Genomic DNA, 16,609 nt, shown 5'->3' on the forward strand with positions numbered 1-16,609 from the left:
TAATATCGTTGTTTATGACTGTTTATGATATTTAAGAAAGAGGAACTCTTTTGAAGTCCCATTGCAATGATATTATACTACTTTTCTTGATACATCTTTGTTGCAGGACCATAGAAATAAGTCAGGCAGAAAGCTATGTAATATTTTGAATTAATTAATAGATTTTAAATAAATCTTGGTTTTCACCTAACCTCTCAGTTTACCAATTTAATTGAGTCTCTTGGTATACCAAAAGAGAAAGAATAAAAAATTACAGTTATTTGTGAGGACCATAGAATAACTGGAAGCATAATCAAAGAGAAAACAAGGACTATAACAATGCTAACCTTATCTAATAAAGAAAACTGGAAAATAAAAGCACGTTATTGGGATAATAATATAACCACAAAATCAATTTTTGATTTATACATTTATTACTTCACTCATTCAACAATGTTAAATGCTTATTTCAAAATACCAGTGCCTGTCAGAGTGTCACTTAGAAGGAGGCACAAAAGGAGGCTGCAGAAAATAAGCAGAGTAGTAGAAATACACTACTCAAACAGGGGAGGAGTAATGTCTTCTCTCTTTCACATTGTCTTATCTCTGCCATTCACATTGCAAAAGACCCTGATCTGCTGTTGACTGTGTAGCATAGTATTTAGTAGGCAGAAACTGATTTAGACAGCCATATAGTTTTTTATTTGACAGATAGAGTTAGACAGTGAGAAAGAGAGAGAGAGAGAGAGAAAGGTCTTCCTTCCGTTGCTTCACCCCCCCCCAAAATGGCCGCTATGGCTGGCATACTGCACCTATCCGAAACCAGGAGCCAGGTGCTTCCTCCTGGTCTCCCATGCAGGTGCAGGGGACCAAGCACTTGGGCCATCCTCCACTGCCCTCCCAGGCCACAGCAGAGAGCTGGACTGGAAGAGGAGCAACTGGGACTAGAACCTGGTGCCCATATGGGATGCCGGCGCCACAGGCAGAGGATTAACCAAGTAAGCCACAGCGCTGGCCCCCAGACAGCCATATTAACAATGCTTACAAGTAGGCATGGTAGGAGAGTATCTTCTGCATGTATATTTAGAGATGAAGGAATGTGACCCCAAGTAACTTTTAGTCTGAATGTTAATGTCATGTATTTCATTTGAGAAAAATAATCTTTCATTCTGTATTAGGAGGTAATAGAAAATGTAAAGAATCTGGGAAGAGATAAACTACACTGGTTTAAATTCACTCTAAGGTAATAAGTTCAAACAGTTGGTCCTTTCCCAAGAGCAGGTTTTGATGGAAAGTAAGAGAAACATGGGCTAAAGACGTATGCAGAGGAGGTACTAGACACCTAAATGCAAACTGTACCATAAAGTAACATGGGATGAAATCCATGGGTGATTTTAAGTTTATGGGGCCCAATGTTTATACAATGGAAACCTCTCTAAGAAAGAAAAAGCAAGAGTTTCACAAATTTTAGAAATATCTGATCATTAAACCCATTAGTAGGGCCCTTCCAAGGACACAGGAAGATGGCTGTGAAAATGAGGAGGTGGAAATTTAGCTCAATGAGCTTTCCAATAAATTAGCCTCTGTTATCCCATTCGGCTGTGCATCTGCAAATGGGAGAATATAACCTAAGAGAACTGGGTACTCTTCATGTACAACACCCTAATAATACAGGCAGTATCTGGTCCTAAAAATATGTTTATCACAAAAGAGATCCAAACTTTCCATCACTGTCATTCTGTGAACCTTGATTTTCTTTATTCTTACACAAATACTTCCTTGGTTCTTACACACAAGTAACTAGAAAATTCACCATCAACTTAGTGAAAGCTTATGGGGGGAGAATAAATAGGCAAATTTCATTTAATATTGATTATAAAGAACATTCTGATTTCAATAGCATTAAATTGTGGAAAATGCATCATTAACTTATGAATATAGTGTTTGTTTCTTTGGGGGTTATAAGTACCATTTATTGCATATATCATAAATTATTAATCCTTTCAAAAAATCAGTAATTTTATCAACACCACAGAGCCTAGCAGGTAGTAAAACAGTTTAAAGCAAGGCTCACTTAATTCCAGAACCTGTACTATTGTCCATTATATCGTTCAGTATCTCCTACACTATTAACCATTCATTTTGTATAACCCATGTAATATTTATATTCCTAACAAGATAAGATGAGGAAAACTGTTAAAGACTATTGAGTGTTTTTGATAAAAGAGTATCTCTTTGATTCTCCAATCAGTTGATAATCTGAAATGGGTAGTTAAGAGATGAGGGATGAATCAAAGTTGGGCATCATGATATTAGACGGGTGATAGTAGAAGAGGAAATAGTTTTCAGGGTGTGACTTTCACCCACTGGATTCTATTCATATGTTTCCTGTGCATAAGATTTTGGTCAATGTATAGTGAGGTCCTATTGTGTGCAAGCAAGGCAGTGACGATGTGAAGGTTTGTGCCAGGCCTACATGCTTGGAGGAATGGCCCTGGGAACAGATTGCTATTTTGGGCAAAAAGGCTTCTTCAGGAAAAAGAGGCAACTCAATGTGATATTCCAGTGTTTCAACATAGGAGTTGGAGGATGATAGGGTTTGTCCCAGTTAAGCATAAAATTACCACTGAGGCTGGTAGAGCCTAGGACTGGTGAGTAAGTATCCAGTAAGCCTGGATCAGGCACAGGAAAGGATCAGGCACAGAAAAGGACTGGGAAAAGGAGAAGAGTGGTTTATGTTCAAGTAGCTGCTTTCCAGTCTCTTTGTCTCCACCAGCACTTATTTTGGAGCACAGCCAGAGTTTTGGGACACTAAAACTTTCTTCTGTATTTTCTTACATATGCTCATATTCCTCCTCAGTTACTTTATCTTTTTTCTGTGTGTTCTTCTTTTAATTTTATGTTTTATTGCAATTATATTCAATTGCTTTTCTGTGGTTTGCGATAACAAGAGCAGAGAATGCAACTTTAAATCCTAAAGATGTCACAGAAACAGAAGCCACAAATTAAAAATTGATCTGATACCAACAGAAAATGAGCAAATATGGCACTCCGGAACAGGGAAATGATAAAAATAAATTATATAGAAAAAATTAATGAAACTGATAGGAAGTGCATTAGACAGAAGAAATAAATCAAGAGGAATGTGATGAGATATTGGAATGACTGAGCTCATAATAGCCCATCTTGTCTAACTTAAGAAGGACATCTTAAATATGGAGGCAGTTTAGTCAACCAGAAACTTGTGGGTCTCCTCAAACAGGAAAATTCAATTAGAAAATAAACAGAGCTCTGAGCTGGAACTCTGATAATTTGATGTTTGCCCTTGATATCTTGAGGTTATTAGTTATCTTCTCTGAAACTTAGCCTTTTCATCAGTAAAATATTATTTCTATCATTTATTTAAGAAATATTTAATAAAGAACATAATTGTCAAACATCCTGTCATGCATGCAAAAAGAAACAAAGAGAAAATTACATTGCAGTGTAATGAGGACAAGGTCATATATATAGGCATAGATATAGATATCTGTAGATAGATAGGTAGATAGATAGATAGATAATAGAGATATTCAGAGAACTTTGGCACCTAGAGGAAAGAAGTATTAACTTTCTGAAAGCTTGAAGAAAATTTCACAGAGAAAATTTCACTTGAAATAAGCCTTGAAAAAAAAATCAGATAACGTGGATTGGGAGTGTGGGGGTAATTAGTAAGAAAGCGAAAGCACACTGTGTAGTTTAAAAGGGGGGCGTCCATAGTGTGTGGTGATACATAGGTATCCGAGAGAGGGATGGGAAAAGAAGTAACTAAGGGGGGATTATGAAGGGTCTGAGATGCTGTGTGAAAGCAGTTAGTATCGTATCCTGTGGGCCAATAGTTCTCAACCTTACTCTGTATGTCTAATATACTGACATGGACAAATAGATAAGATAGACCAGGAGTTGTAATTACTGGATTCTTAACCCATTTTCCCAGTCAAGAAAACATTTCATAATTTGGGGGAATGAAAAGAATGTTGTATGACAACTTGAAATCCACTTCGTTTATTTGTAAGTAAATAATCCCCAAATGACTACATTCCAATGAGATTGGCTGCGTTCAAGGTGGTATGGCCATAGACCCAAATCACCACTCTCAGTGTTATCAGAAACAAGTTATTTACAGCACATCTCCGAACTCAGCAGACTTCTCAGTGAGCACAAATGCTTGAGTACTGCTGCTGACAATGGGACACCACGGAAGGATTTTAAGCCAAAGATGGATTTCTTCAAATGGAAGCAGTGTGGTGGATGGCCTAGAGGAGAGAGATATAAGAATAAGAAGACCGAAGAAGAAATGCTAAGATCCAGAACTTAGGAGGAGGGGGCAATGAGGAAGGAGAGGTCAGAATCAACATGTCCCATACTCTCCTAGCACAGTAGTTAAGCATAGAGTTGAAAAACACACAAGGAGGGGCCAGCGCTGTGGCTTACTTGGTTAATCCTCTGCCTGTGGCGCCGGCATCCCATATGGGCACTGGGTTCTAGTCCCGGTTGCTCCTCTTCCAGTTCAGCTCTTTGCTGTGGCCTGGGAGTGCAGTGGAGGATGACCCAAGTGCTTGGGCCCCTGCACCCACATGGGAGACTAGGTGGAAGCATCTGGCTCCTGGCTTCAGATTGGCATAGTTCCTGCAGTAGTGGCCATTTGGGGGGTGAGCCAATGGAAGGAAGATCTTTCTCTCTATCTCTCTCTCTCTCACTGTCTAATAAAAAATCTGTCAAATAAAAAAAGAAAAAGAAAAACACACAAGGAGGATGGAAAGAAACAAGACCAGCCCTGAACTCTCACATTGACCACTTATAAGTACGGTAACAAATAAAGACTGCTGAGAGACAAGAGCCACGTAGAGGTAAAGTTTCGGAAGCTTCAAGCTATGCAGCTCTTTGTAACCATATAGAGGAGCAATTCTGGTTATTTAAAGAGCTACTGCTCTTCCTGAAGTCCTGAGGAAGGTTGATTTTCAAGTAGATGAGATGCTAGAATTAATGGACTCCAGCTTCTTTGGAGGGTGGGCCTCCTGCCAGGGCAGATTAGTCCAGCTGGGCTGTCCACTGTTCCTGTTTTATTACTTCCTTTCTCATTAAGGAAGGTGTTGGGTTTGGATAACCATAAACAACGTGTCTGCTGCTACAAGGCTACCATCTCTTGAACAGCCAGTGACTGAAGCCAGGCTCTCAGGAGTCTTTTTACAAGACATAGATCACAGTTTTGGAGGCAGGGTATCAAGGAAATAGAGGAATAGGAAGCCCAGTCTCGAAAATGTGCCACATAAATGATTTTTTCCCCTATTTTTGTTTTTTTTTTCTCCATTTTTGTAAATTAAAAATTATAGGAAATATAAAACTTAAAAACTGAAGTATATTTTCCCTATCGTTTCTCTTGTCTCTCACCCTTCTTCCCTCAGTGTATCTACATAAAACAGTTCTGACCATCCAACCTTGAAGTGGGAGGGAAGTGAGCTACAAGGGTTTCCCTTTGTACCACTCTATTTCCAATAGACCACGGATTCTGAGCAGCCAGTGCCACGTACAGAGCTGTTCTATACCTGGCTCAAAACTCCCTTGACCACACAGGCCCAAGGGCTGAAGTCTATTTGGGAACAAAAGAACTGTTGAAAGGGAGCCAGCCACCCAGCCAGTTTCCCTCTACCCTCACTTCAGTAATCTCTGCATGTGCACTTGTCTCTCCCCAGACAATGTATCCCTCAAGATAACCTTCACTGGCACATCATTTCTTATGAGGAACTGTACCTTTTTCTTTCCAGCAATTTCTAATTTTCTCTCTCCCAGCCAGGGAGAATCATATTTACTTAGAAAACCGCAGTGTTGAACTGTAGCCCTCAGTTTCTTAGAGTTTCACTTTCTAAGGGAATTTTGCAGCTGGTTCCATCTGCTTTTCCTGATTTTTTTCTGTCCTCTTCTGTGTAAACTGATTTCCTCCCCAAGACCAACCAGTACCCAGCCTCAGAATCAGTGCCTCCATCCCACACACAGGGGCCTTCTCTGCCCGTGGAAGACTCAGCTTCCTACTGTGTCCCAAAGAGTAAAGGCTCAGAAAATATTTGTTGGTTTGTACTACTACTCCTAGAACCTTTAACATGAATAATTTCCAGGACTAGTTCACCCACAAAACGTTTCATATGATTGATTTAGGATATATGTCAAGTTCTACCTTGCTGTGTGGTTTTTGTTCATGGGACTTGACAGGGATTGCCCCTGTGCTGAGGGTGGTTAAATGAATCACTCTGAATGCTAATTATGTTTAAGTGGATTATGCATGTGCAATTTTAAATTCTAAACTGGCCTTTCCCATTGTTAGTCGATATCTGAGCTATTTCCTGTCACCACAAGTAGTATATCTAAAAAGCAACCAACGCTAATATTATATTTATTCAAACACAATCTGATATGCCTTTAACAAGAAGAGTAGACTAGCTAGCATTTTTATTTATACTTATTAGTGCTTACAATATACCACACACTCCTTCAAGTGGCTACAAATATTAATTTAAATATCATAACATCCTCTGCTATGCATATGGAGACAGAGAGAAGTAATACAACACACTCCAGCTCATACGGTGAATAACCAATAGAACCAGGATTCCAGTGCTGGCATTCAGTCTCCAGAGTGTATTCCCCTAACCACTACTCAGTGCTACCCCACTACCTCACTACTAATTTTTACGTTATTTCCTCCTAAATCTCCCTGAAATCAGAAGAGAATTCAGAATGATTTTTATTTATACCATGCGTAAGTCTGTGCAGGGTTCTGTGTACACAGCATTTCATAAATCTATCCTCTGAAATCAAGTCTTCATTTACAGAAGGAAGACTGAACTCCATTGAAAATATAACCTCTCCATCCAAATCACCCCTCTGAGTTCTGTATGCCACACTCCCAACTAAGTGCGTACAGCAGATGTTCTCAAGGAAAAGGTGGTGGATATACATTATTGTCTCCTTATCTTCAACAGCAGTGTCCTATAATGAGCTTGATACTTCCTCAAATCTTTCTGGTATCTAGATCACGTTGAGCAGTCATTTACCCTGGAGACTTTAGACATTGGATTCTATATATGAGTTATTGCTTAGCAAAATGGGAGTTTCCTTTTCCTGAGATTGAGAAGATCCCAAATCTGATATTCTAAGACTTAGCAAAGAAACTTGCACTGCTCGCATTTTATGTGGTTAAGGGTTTTCATTGTATGTCTCTATTTTTCCTGATCTCGAAGGTTGTTTTCACAACCAACGTGTATCTTTCAATTCTTTGACCAGTTTAGTTGCCTTTTTTTAGATACCATCACTTCCTTAAAGACTGGCAGTTTACTTTGAGCTTGTCCAGAGACAGGTTTGAAATCATTCCCTGTTTATGCTCCTAGAGCACTATCATCTTCAGTTAAGCACTTCTGTGCCAGGCTGTCTGATTAGAAATAAATATAAATTAAGCAAGGCAAGATTCTTTGTCCTCCAAAAGATTCATAGTTTCCAGGAAATTTCCTGGATTTTCACTTGGGTAATAAAAGTGGTAGTTTAGGATCTTTGTGTAGAAGGCCTAATGTTATTTATCCTTAGACAATGCAGATAGAATCTTTAACTCAATCATGTTGGGTATTATTTCATTGTTTTAGTGAGGAAATTGAGCTAAAAATGGTCATCAAAATGAAATGTAAACTAATACAACCATTATGGAAAACACCATGGAGATTCCTCAGAAATCTGAAAATAGATCTACCACATGATCCAGCAATCCCATACCCGGGAATTTACCCAAAGGAAATGAAATCCGCATTTGGAAGAGTTAGTTGTACCTCCATGTTCATTGCAGCTCTATTCACAATAGCTAAGATATGAAATCAACCCAGATGTCCATCAGCTGATGACTGGATAAAGAGAATGTGGCATAAATACAATACAGAGTACTATTCAGCCATAAAAAAAAGAATTAAATCCTGTCTTTTGTGACAAAACAGATGCAACTGGAAAGCGTTATGCTTAGAGAAATAAGCCAATATCAGAAAGACAAATATCATGTTTTCTCTCATATGTAGTAGTTAATGTCGAATATAAAAAATGTATAGGAATGATATGGACATTTTGTGATATGACTGTCATTTTTAGCCCTTGTTTATACTCCTGTGGCGCTGTTGTCTTCCCACTTTTTACTTGAATATTATGATTAGAGGCAAATTAACTCTGTGAATATAGAGTGGATTAAAATTATGACTTTTAAAAAACTGATGAGAGAATGGAAGGAAGGGAGTTTGGCAGGGGGAGTGAGGGAAGTATTGTTGTCTTCATGGAATTGTACCCATGGAGTGCACAACATGTGTTCTCTTTATATTAATTTTAAAAAGAAAAAGAAAAAAATAATTTGTGTATCACTTTTCATGATCCATACACACACACCCACACCCTATTTATATATTTACATATGGATATGATTTCTTAGCATCTATGTTGATCTTGTACAAGTCAGATCAGATCACTCCTTTGCTTAAACCCCTATAACTTCATGTTACACTCAGAATGAAAATATACCTCCTTTCTTCTGTGATCTCAGTTTCAAATCTTTCAGTCCATTGCTAGACTCCAGGTGGTAATCTGTGGATTGTACAAACAGCAATCCTGTTTCTACCATAGGCCCTTTTCTGGGCTGCCTCTCCAGATTCATTAAGGGGATGGCTGCTTCTTCACTCAGCTGTTAGCCCAGATACCACCTTCCATAGGAGCCTTCCTTAAACACTAAGGTAATCTCTTCTTCTACCTAGTCACTTTCTGCTATATTACTCTTGTTTTTTACCCATATTGTTTTCTAAATTTATTTTGTTTACTTGTTTAGTGTTAGTCTCCTGCCCTTGACTAAAATTAAGTGAATGAGAACAGAACTTATTCTGTTTCATTGCTGAATAACTACCCCTAGAACTGTGCTTGGCAGATAGCTTCTGCTCAATACATATTTGTTGAATGAATTAATTTATGCATTTGATAATGCCTTAATATTTTTGTATGGAAATCCTTATCCTTTTTCTGATCTCATTTTTTTATATTTTCTGTAGCCAATTTCATCTGCTCCCATGGCTTTGTCTACCACTCTCACTGTTTTCCTCTAGCCTTGATCTTTGCTTCTGAGATGGCAAGTTCTAAGTTGTTTTTGACTTCTTTTTGGTCTTTCATACTTGTTAACTTCCATAATCAAGGATACTCTTGACCTTTGGGTGACAGGATCCAAAGGAACTCAAATTAGTATTATAAAATACTAATGCATCTTAACATTTTACTAGAAGGGACTTAGAGAGTTTCTATTCCAAATCCATGATTTTAAATGTCAATGAAGAAATTGAAGTCCAAGATAATGGCTGCTAAAATTCTTACAGCTAGTATGCAGTAGAACCCTCATTTTCAGGAAACAGTCCACTTTCCACATTATGACTATTGGCCTGCTTAAACTCCACCTCTCCTTTTGCTAATATGATATGCATACCATAAAATTCACCCTTTGAAAGTGTGACACTTGAGGATCAGTGCTGTGTCTTAGTAGGTTAAGCCTTCTCCTGTAGTGCCAGTATCCCGTATGGGCACCAGTTTGAGTCCTGGCTGCTCCTCTTCTAATCCAGCTCTCTGCTAATTGCTTGGGAAATAAGTAGAAGATGCCCCAAGTGCTTGGGCCCCTGCACCCACATGGGAGACCTTAGAGAAACTCCTCACTCCTGGCTTTGGATCAACCCAGCTCTGGCTGTTGCAGTCATCTGGGGAGTGAACCAGTAGACAGAAGACTTCTGCCTGTCTCTCCCTCTCTGTCTGTAACTCTGCCTCTCAAATAAATAAATAAATAAATATTTTCTAAAAAGTGTGACACCCAGTAGATTTTAGTATATTCACAGAATTTTGAAATCATCACTACTGTCTTATTTTAGAAGAGGTTTACCACCTCCTAAAGAAACCCCAAGCTCAATAACAGTCACTTCCAAAGTTCCCCTGCTTCCAAACTCCCTATCCTTTTCCAACCCTGGGAAACCATGAATCTACTTACTGTCTCCATGAATTTGCCTATTCTGGACATTTCCTATAAATGGAATCATACAATATGTGGCCTTTTGTGTCTGGCTTCTTTCACTTAGCTTAACATTTTCAAGGTTCATTTCTATTTCAATGTTTACCATTTTTGGCATTTGTTTTGTTTTGTTTTGCTTAACTAAACCCCCTGTCTCTAACTGCCTCACTTCAATATCTGGTTTTGAGCACAAAATTAAACTCTGAATATCCTAGAAGCCAAAAGCAAAGAATAAAAACACGAATATATTGAGTCAGCTCTGGTTAGTCATAAAAGTAACACAAATTGATCATTGCACAGGTGTTTTTACACTATATTTTAACAGGAATGGATATAATCCTTTAATTTCACCTATGACTCTGTCTTTTGATCGTTTGAGGTGTTTTTCTTTTATTCTTTTTTCAGCTTCCTTTGGGTTGGATACACTGAACAGTGTTGAAAGGATGAGGGAACTACCTTATAGTATTCCCAAATGACTCTTATTTTCCCATGTACAAGGGTGGATTTTTATTTAATTATTGACATTCTGATTTCACCTCTACCATTAGTTCTCAGGATCTTTCTTCCATTCTTGATCTGTCTATCCTTACTTCATTTTGAATTTGTATAATATTTTCACAAGCTTAATTCTGAAAGGGTTGATAATTTTGCCAACTCTTACATTAAAATAGGTTTCAAATAATGAAAATTCTCTAGTAGATGGGGGAGAGGGGACAGAGAGCTTTACCTAGGTGAAATTGAAAAGAGGCTTATGATCATTTGCTGATGTCTACCCACGGGTTTGTCCCTCCCCATGCACTTTTTTTTGCTTTATTGAGGGCCTCCATGCAGATACTTAAGTCACTTAAACTATATCATTAGTTCATGCAAAGTTCGGTTTTAATTTTAGCTTTCACCCCTCTCTTAAAAATACCTTCCTTGTGTGTTTGATATATGCCATTAAGTGATGTGTACTTGCTGCTGGATGTGAATAAGTAATTAAATAAATAATATTGTGCTGTAAATTTCTTTCTGTTTTTTTTTTTTTTTTTAGCTTACCACTAAAATGTTAAAGCCTATTCATGTTGCATATTGGCATTCAGTTGATTGTTCCAACTGCTTTGTAGTGTTTCATAGTACTATGTATCCAATACATTTTATTTTTTCATTTCTGTCAAAGGACACCTGTCACAAAAGGTAGCATAGTGGGCACCTTATAATTGTTTCCCTAGAGATCTGAGGAAGACTTGTTTTGGCATGTATATATATGGAAGAGGAATCGATGAGCCATATGACCCTTTCTATTATAACAGGAACCTCCTAGTCCCACTTCCTGCTTAGCCATTGTTGCAAAGATGAGAGCTAGGCCAGGGTAGGGTTATAACCAGCTTGCTGCTAGTGCAGTATGATAGGCCCCTATCTCTTATTTCCTTTTCTGGGACTTCTCTGAGGCAGAAATATGGAACTCTCGGGGAATCTTATTCAGCACTCAGACCTGCACATGAAATGGGGGCAGAGAGTGGGAAGAAGGTGAGTGAACAACCACAAGGCTATTGACCTTTGAAGGAGAGGAGCCAGGGGATGGATATTTCCCATTATAACTCGTGGAGAACAATGTAGAGACAGCTCAAAAGGCCATTACTGAAATCCCTGAGAGATTTAGTCTAGGTTGCCAATATCAGATGCAGGTTTGAAAACATGATTGTATTCATTTTTCTTCCCTGTTTCAACCCCCATTGTTCCTCATTCTTGTTTCTTGGTATTATTTCTCAAATGTTCTGTCTGTAGATAGTCTGACTCAAGCTCTGTTTCCAGGCCTACCTAGCATACAATATTACCTAGAAGTACTGCTATATTTCTTCCCAGAGTATCTGTACCACAAATGGGATAGTTTGGCCAGTCTCCAACTTGTGGAGCAGAGACTGGGCCATTTCAAAACTTCAGGAGGTCACCTTTTGACAAGGGACTTTGCTTCTGCATGGATGACAGACAGCTATAGTTGCTCTCTGGTGTTCTCTGACTTGTGGGTCAGTGACTTCTTTTGCCACTTAACTGAAGTTATTTTCAAAAGTTGTTGCAATATCATGCCTTGCTATTTATAAAATATTTCTCGCAAACATTGCTGTCTACCCTCTTATGATTCATAACTTCTGATGCATGGGCAGCATGCTATATCATAGATGTGCCACCACAGATGACTGAAGAAAATTGCTTCTCAATCAAAGGGAAACACAATACAATTACATTTTCCAGTGAAGGCTGTTGCAGTCAACTTTCATGTTAGAATATGTTGGGTTTTCTTAAGGGAAAAATGATGATTTCTTTGCAGAGATGTGTGTCCATATTAATGCTTTTATTTGTGATGTCAGCTCACTTTTCTGTGTGCACCATTATAAAACAAGCACAAACCGTGACCACCTGGGAGCAGAGACTAGGGAAACTTCCGTAGGGGAATGTCTGTTGCTTCTCATTTGGGCTTAGTTTTTAAACATTCATTATCCTCTTCTTTTGCTTTGTTGTATGAACAGGTGGTTAATACATACACTCCAGGAAAGAAGATTTGGCTTGAAGGTGTGGTGACCACATCAGCTGGAGGCACAAACAATCTATCAGATTCTTATGCTGCAGGATTCTTGTGAGTAATACTTGTAAATTCACTTCCTGGAAGGACAATGAAACTGATGCTACTGCCCATTGTTCTGCCCAATGCAAGGCAAGGCTTTCCTGGGGAAAGTTCTTCCATTCGTTTGTGAATGTTTGTAACCACTCAGTGGTGATTTGTGCCTTCCCTAGATCTTAAAAGGTCAGGCACAGGCATGAGAACACAGATAATAATAGTAGTACTCACAGTGACGATAATGGTAATTACGGATTTTTAATGCCTACAGTTCAAAACACAGTGCCAATAACGTATATGTTCTTATATAGTTTTTGCCATAGTCCTAGTTGAATTATATCGTTTTGCCCTTCAGAAACATATAACTGGAGGAACTGGGATAGGAGATAACCAACTGTGAGAGGTAAATGCATAATTATAACACTTTGAACTATTTAGTGCTTGCCACGTGCCATGCACTGTCTGAAGTGCTTTACATATTTTAATAAGTTAATAATCAGTTGAATGCTATTGTTTTGTTAACAACCTGGTGAAATAGATGCTATTATTATCTTCATTTTATAGATAAGGAAACTGAAACACAGAATTGAAGTAACTTACGCAGTCATTCATGTAGTTAGTGGCAAAGCTCAGAGTTGTGCCCGAGCAGAATGCCTTGGAGTCCAGCCTCTTTATCATTATAGCAGACCACCCTTCCTTCTGCCTTACATGAGCTGTCTACAACAGGAACGTGATAGGCTTGCAAACAAATTAAGACTTTCTGGCTGAGAGTATGAGGAAGAACTTCATCAAGGAAATGTCATTTGAGTAGGTCATACAGTTACTGTAGTTTCTACAGATGGGAGTAGGGTGATGGCAGAGGAGAGTGCTCTAAACCAGAGAAAGCTTATGGGTAAAGTCACAGAGAGGAGTGACTCATGACTAAAGCCTCACTATCTGCAGAGATAAAGTGAGGACTGAGACTTGGGGGAGGTTTACCACCAAATCATGGAATGTCTTGAAGACCAAGTGGAGGAAATGAGAGAGCCAGTGTTCTCTTCTCAGGACAAGACACTGAAGACTTTGAAAGAGCAAAGAGATACAATCTGATCTTTATTTTAAAGCTTTGGCTTTGGTAATAGAATGTACCAGAATTTGGAAGAGATAGGAAAATGAACGTGAAGCCCACTGCAATCTGGAGAATGACTGAAGCCAGGACCATGAAGAGCCTCTGACTCCCTGCCAGTGTCACGTGGCAGAGACAAACACCAAAGGAGCGTGGACTAACCAAGCAGCTTTGTCCAGTTCCAGTATAACTCTATGGCCGAGGCCATTTGCTAGGCAAGGTGCTCCTAGGAACTGCAGCTACACCCTCAGCTATGTGGTCTACTAACAGCTGTTCCCAATTTTATATAGGCAGTCCCTCTCCACTGAGGTAGCTTCTTTAATACATTTGTGAAGGATAAATCAGACTAGTCAAGCAGATTGCCTTTACAGACAGAATTGTGGCAAATGTGGATGAAGATAATGAATCAGTGCAATTCATGCTAGTACCACAGGTCTTCTATATCTGTATCTTCGGCATCTAACAATATATAGCACAGAGCGAGTCCAGAAAGCGTGGTTCACATGAATGAAAGGCAGTGAGGCAACGTTTGATACAGCATTGCTGAGCATCTTCTTTAAAATCACATCCCACACCGGTTTAATGTGTGACAGGTCGCAAGGGCGAGAAGCCAGACTGGCAGTCAGTAATGCAGGAGGCCCCTTGGAATCGGTAGAGGAATAGCTTTTGCCCAACTATCAACAACAAGAAAAAAGGATTCTGCTGGCAACCGAGCTGTACAAGTGTTTTTGTGAGCATTCCTCCCTTTAAATAATGATGTGAAATGAGAAATATCTCAGGCCTTCGTGGAAGCATCTGCAGCAGAGACCTGCCTTTATGTGAGCATCAGCCACATATTCCCAGATCTATGCGTTTATTTTCCAGAACACAGATAAACATGGTTCTTTAACCGTGGGTTGTAGTTCAGACATCCAGTGCTTGGTTGACACAGATCAGATGAAAATTAGTTCATTCTGCTTCTGTTCTTATCTCTTTGTCACCCGTTTGATCTCAACTCCACTGACAGTACCCACTTCTCAAAGGGACATACGTGGCTTCCTGGAGGGAAAAAGAAAGCATTCCAGGAAGCTCTTATGAGGTTACAAAGAAATTGGAAAGAAGGCATTTTTCAACATGTATAAATGTGAACTCACTAAGAAACATGCAAATGTGTGTGTAAATCAGAATTCTCTCCACCAAGTACTCAAGGAGAGTGTTTCCCAGTCAGGGCTTTGAGATTCTTTGTCACACTACAAGTACACCATTGGTACACTGCTGTGTTCTCCACAAAGTCTTCAAAAAACTTTTTGTGGAATGAAGAACAATGACTGGAGCAGCATCCTTGGAGGTGTACACCAGTCATTTTACCAACTTGCTTTACTTGAGCTTAGAAGGGAGTTTTGGAAGACCATTTATTTCCCCTTCTCCAGGGATTTGTTATCACAGAAAAGAGATGAGGATAGCTTCAGCACTAAGCGTTCTGCTCTGAAGGCCACGGGGAAGCAGCGGTTCTGGCGTAGTCATTTTTGAATGCTCCAGATCCTGGACACACATGAAAGAATGTTGGGTGGAGGAAGAAGGAGGATGCACATTCTTCTCTTCCACTTTGCAGCTTCTTCAACAGTTCCCCATATACTTGCAAAGAAAAAATCAGGTTTACTAATTTACTCCTATTTGTTAAATGTAGAGTCTATGCAGGTCATGGTGCCAGAGGTCACAAGTAGGAATTGGATCCCATTCTCATAAATTTATATAAACAGATATTTACACACCCAGTGATTTACCAGTTACTGACATGATCACATGGGCATTTTTGCATGTATTGTCCATGCTGAGACCAGTTAAGTGTTATTGAATAATGAGTGAATGAATATCATTCACATGTAAAAACAGCAAGATACAGGCTTTTGTTAATATGCAATTGCTGCTGGATCTAGGAGCTCACAAATATGTAATAATATGGTTGTTTATTTGTTTTATTTTTTTCACTCATTTAACAAATATAAAAATGTAAAGGTAAACAAGACATACTTGTTTTATAGATAAATACTTATTAACTTTACTGTATATCTATGCTCTTTCAACATAGAAATAACACTGATTTAAGAGGATTTAGCTCTGGATTCGTGTTACGGTTCTATCACAGCACATGCTGTGACAAGTTTATTAATATTATGGCTAGTGGAAAACTACACTTGTTGTCCTGATTTCACAGGCAGCAAGATTAATAAAAATAAAGGCAAGTAGGGTGGGAGGGACGGTATGGGGGGGAAAGCCATTGTAACCCATGAGACGTACTTTGGAAATTTATATTCATTAAATAAAAGAAAAAAAATAAATAAATAAATAAATAAAACAAAACAAAAAAAAAAAAAAAAAAAAAAATAAAGGCAAGTAGCTGAGCTATGGGATATTCCAAAAGTAATTCCAATTCCCTAGGTCACAGTGTCCCAATTTGAACAACAACAACAAGATTCTTCTATGTTATAGTCAGATTTTCCTTCTGGTTTAAAATTTTTGTTTTTGTGATTTGTTTTGCATTTTGTTCTTGTCTGTTTTTGTTAACTCTGTCATTAAATATTTCTTAGTTTTTATGAAAATGAAATATAATTGTAAATGTGAAAAAAGGTTTGAAAATATGAATAACACTTATTCATGATACAAAAATTAGCAATGCTTTTTATTCTAGCAAGAAAAAAACTTAATTCTTCTACAAGGCATGGGTTTGGACCTCTATATGGCTTCAGATTTGGGAAATCATAACTATGCATGATTTTCCCCCAGTGGGCTGAATGTTGAAGAATAGGGTTCCTAGGATCCAGTTTTTTTTTTTTTTTTTTTGCTTTCAAACTTTTAT

General features: G+C 38.5%; 1 protein-coding gene across 4 annotated transcripts in view; it reads left to right on the top strand.

The window, feature by feature from the left end:
- The window catches only part of HPSE2 (heparanase 2 (inactive)), a 781,878-nt gene that overhangs the window by 617,224 nt on the left and 148,045 nt on the right, over positions 1-16,609 (top strand). For all 4 annotated transcript variants that reach the window (XM_051824058.2, XM_051824060.2, XM_051824059.2 and 1 more), the window contains one exon: positions 12,580-12,686. In XM_051824058.2, coding sequence (XP_051680018.1) covers positions 12,580-12,686 — 107 coding nt within the window. The remainder of the gene's footprint in view (positions 1-12,579; positions 12,687-16,609) is intronic.

This window comes from Oryctolagus cuniculus, chromosome 15 (genome assembly GCF_964237555.1).
Source record: "Oryctolagus cuniculus chromosome 15, mOryCun1.1, whole genome shotgun sequence".
Taxonomy (NCBI): domain Eukaryota; kingdom Metazoa; phylum Chordata; class Mammalia; order Lagomorpha; family Leporidae; genus Oryctolagus; species Oryctolagus cuniculus.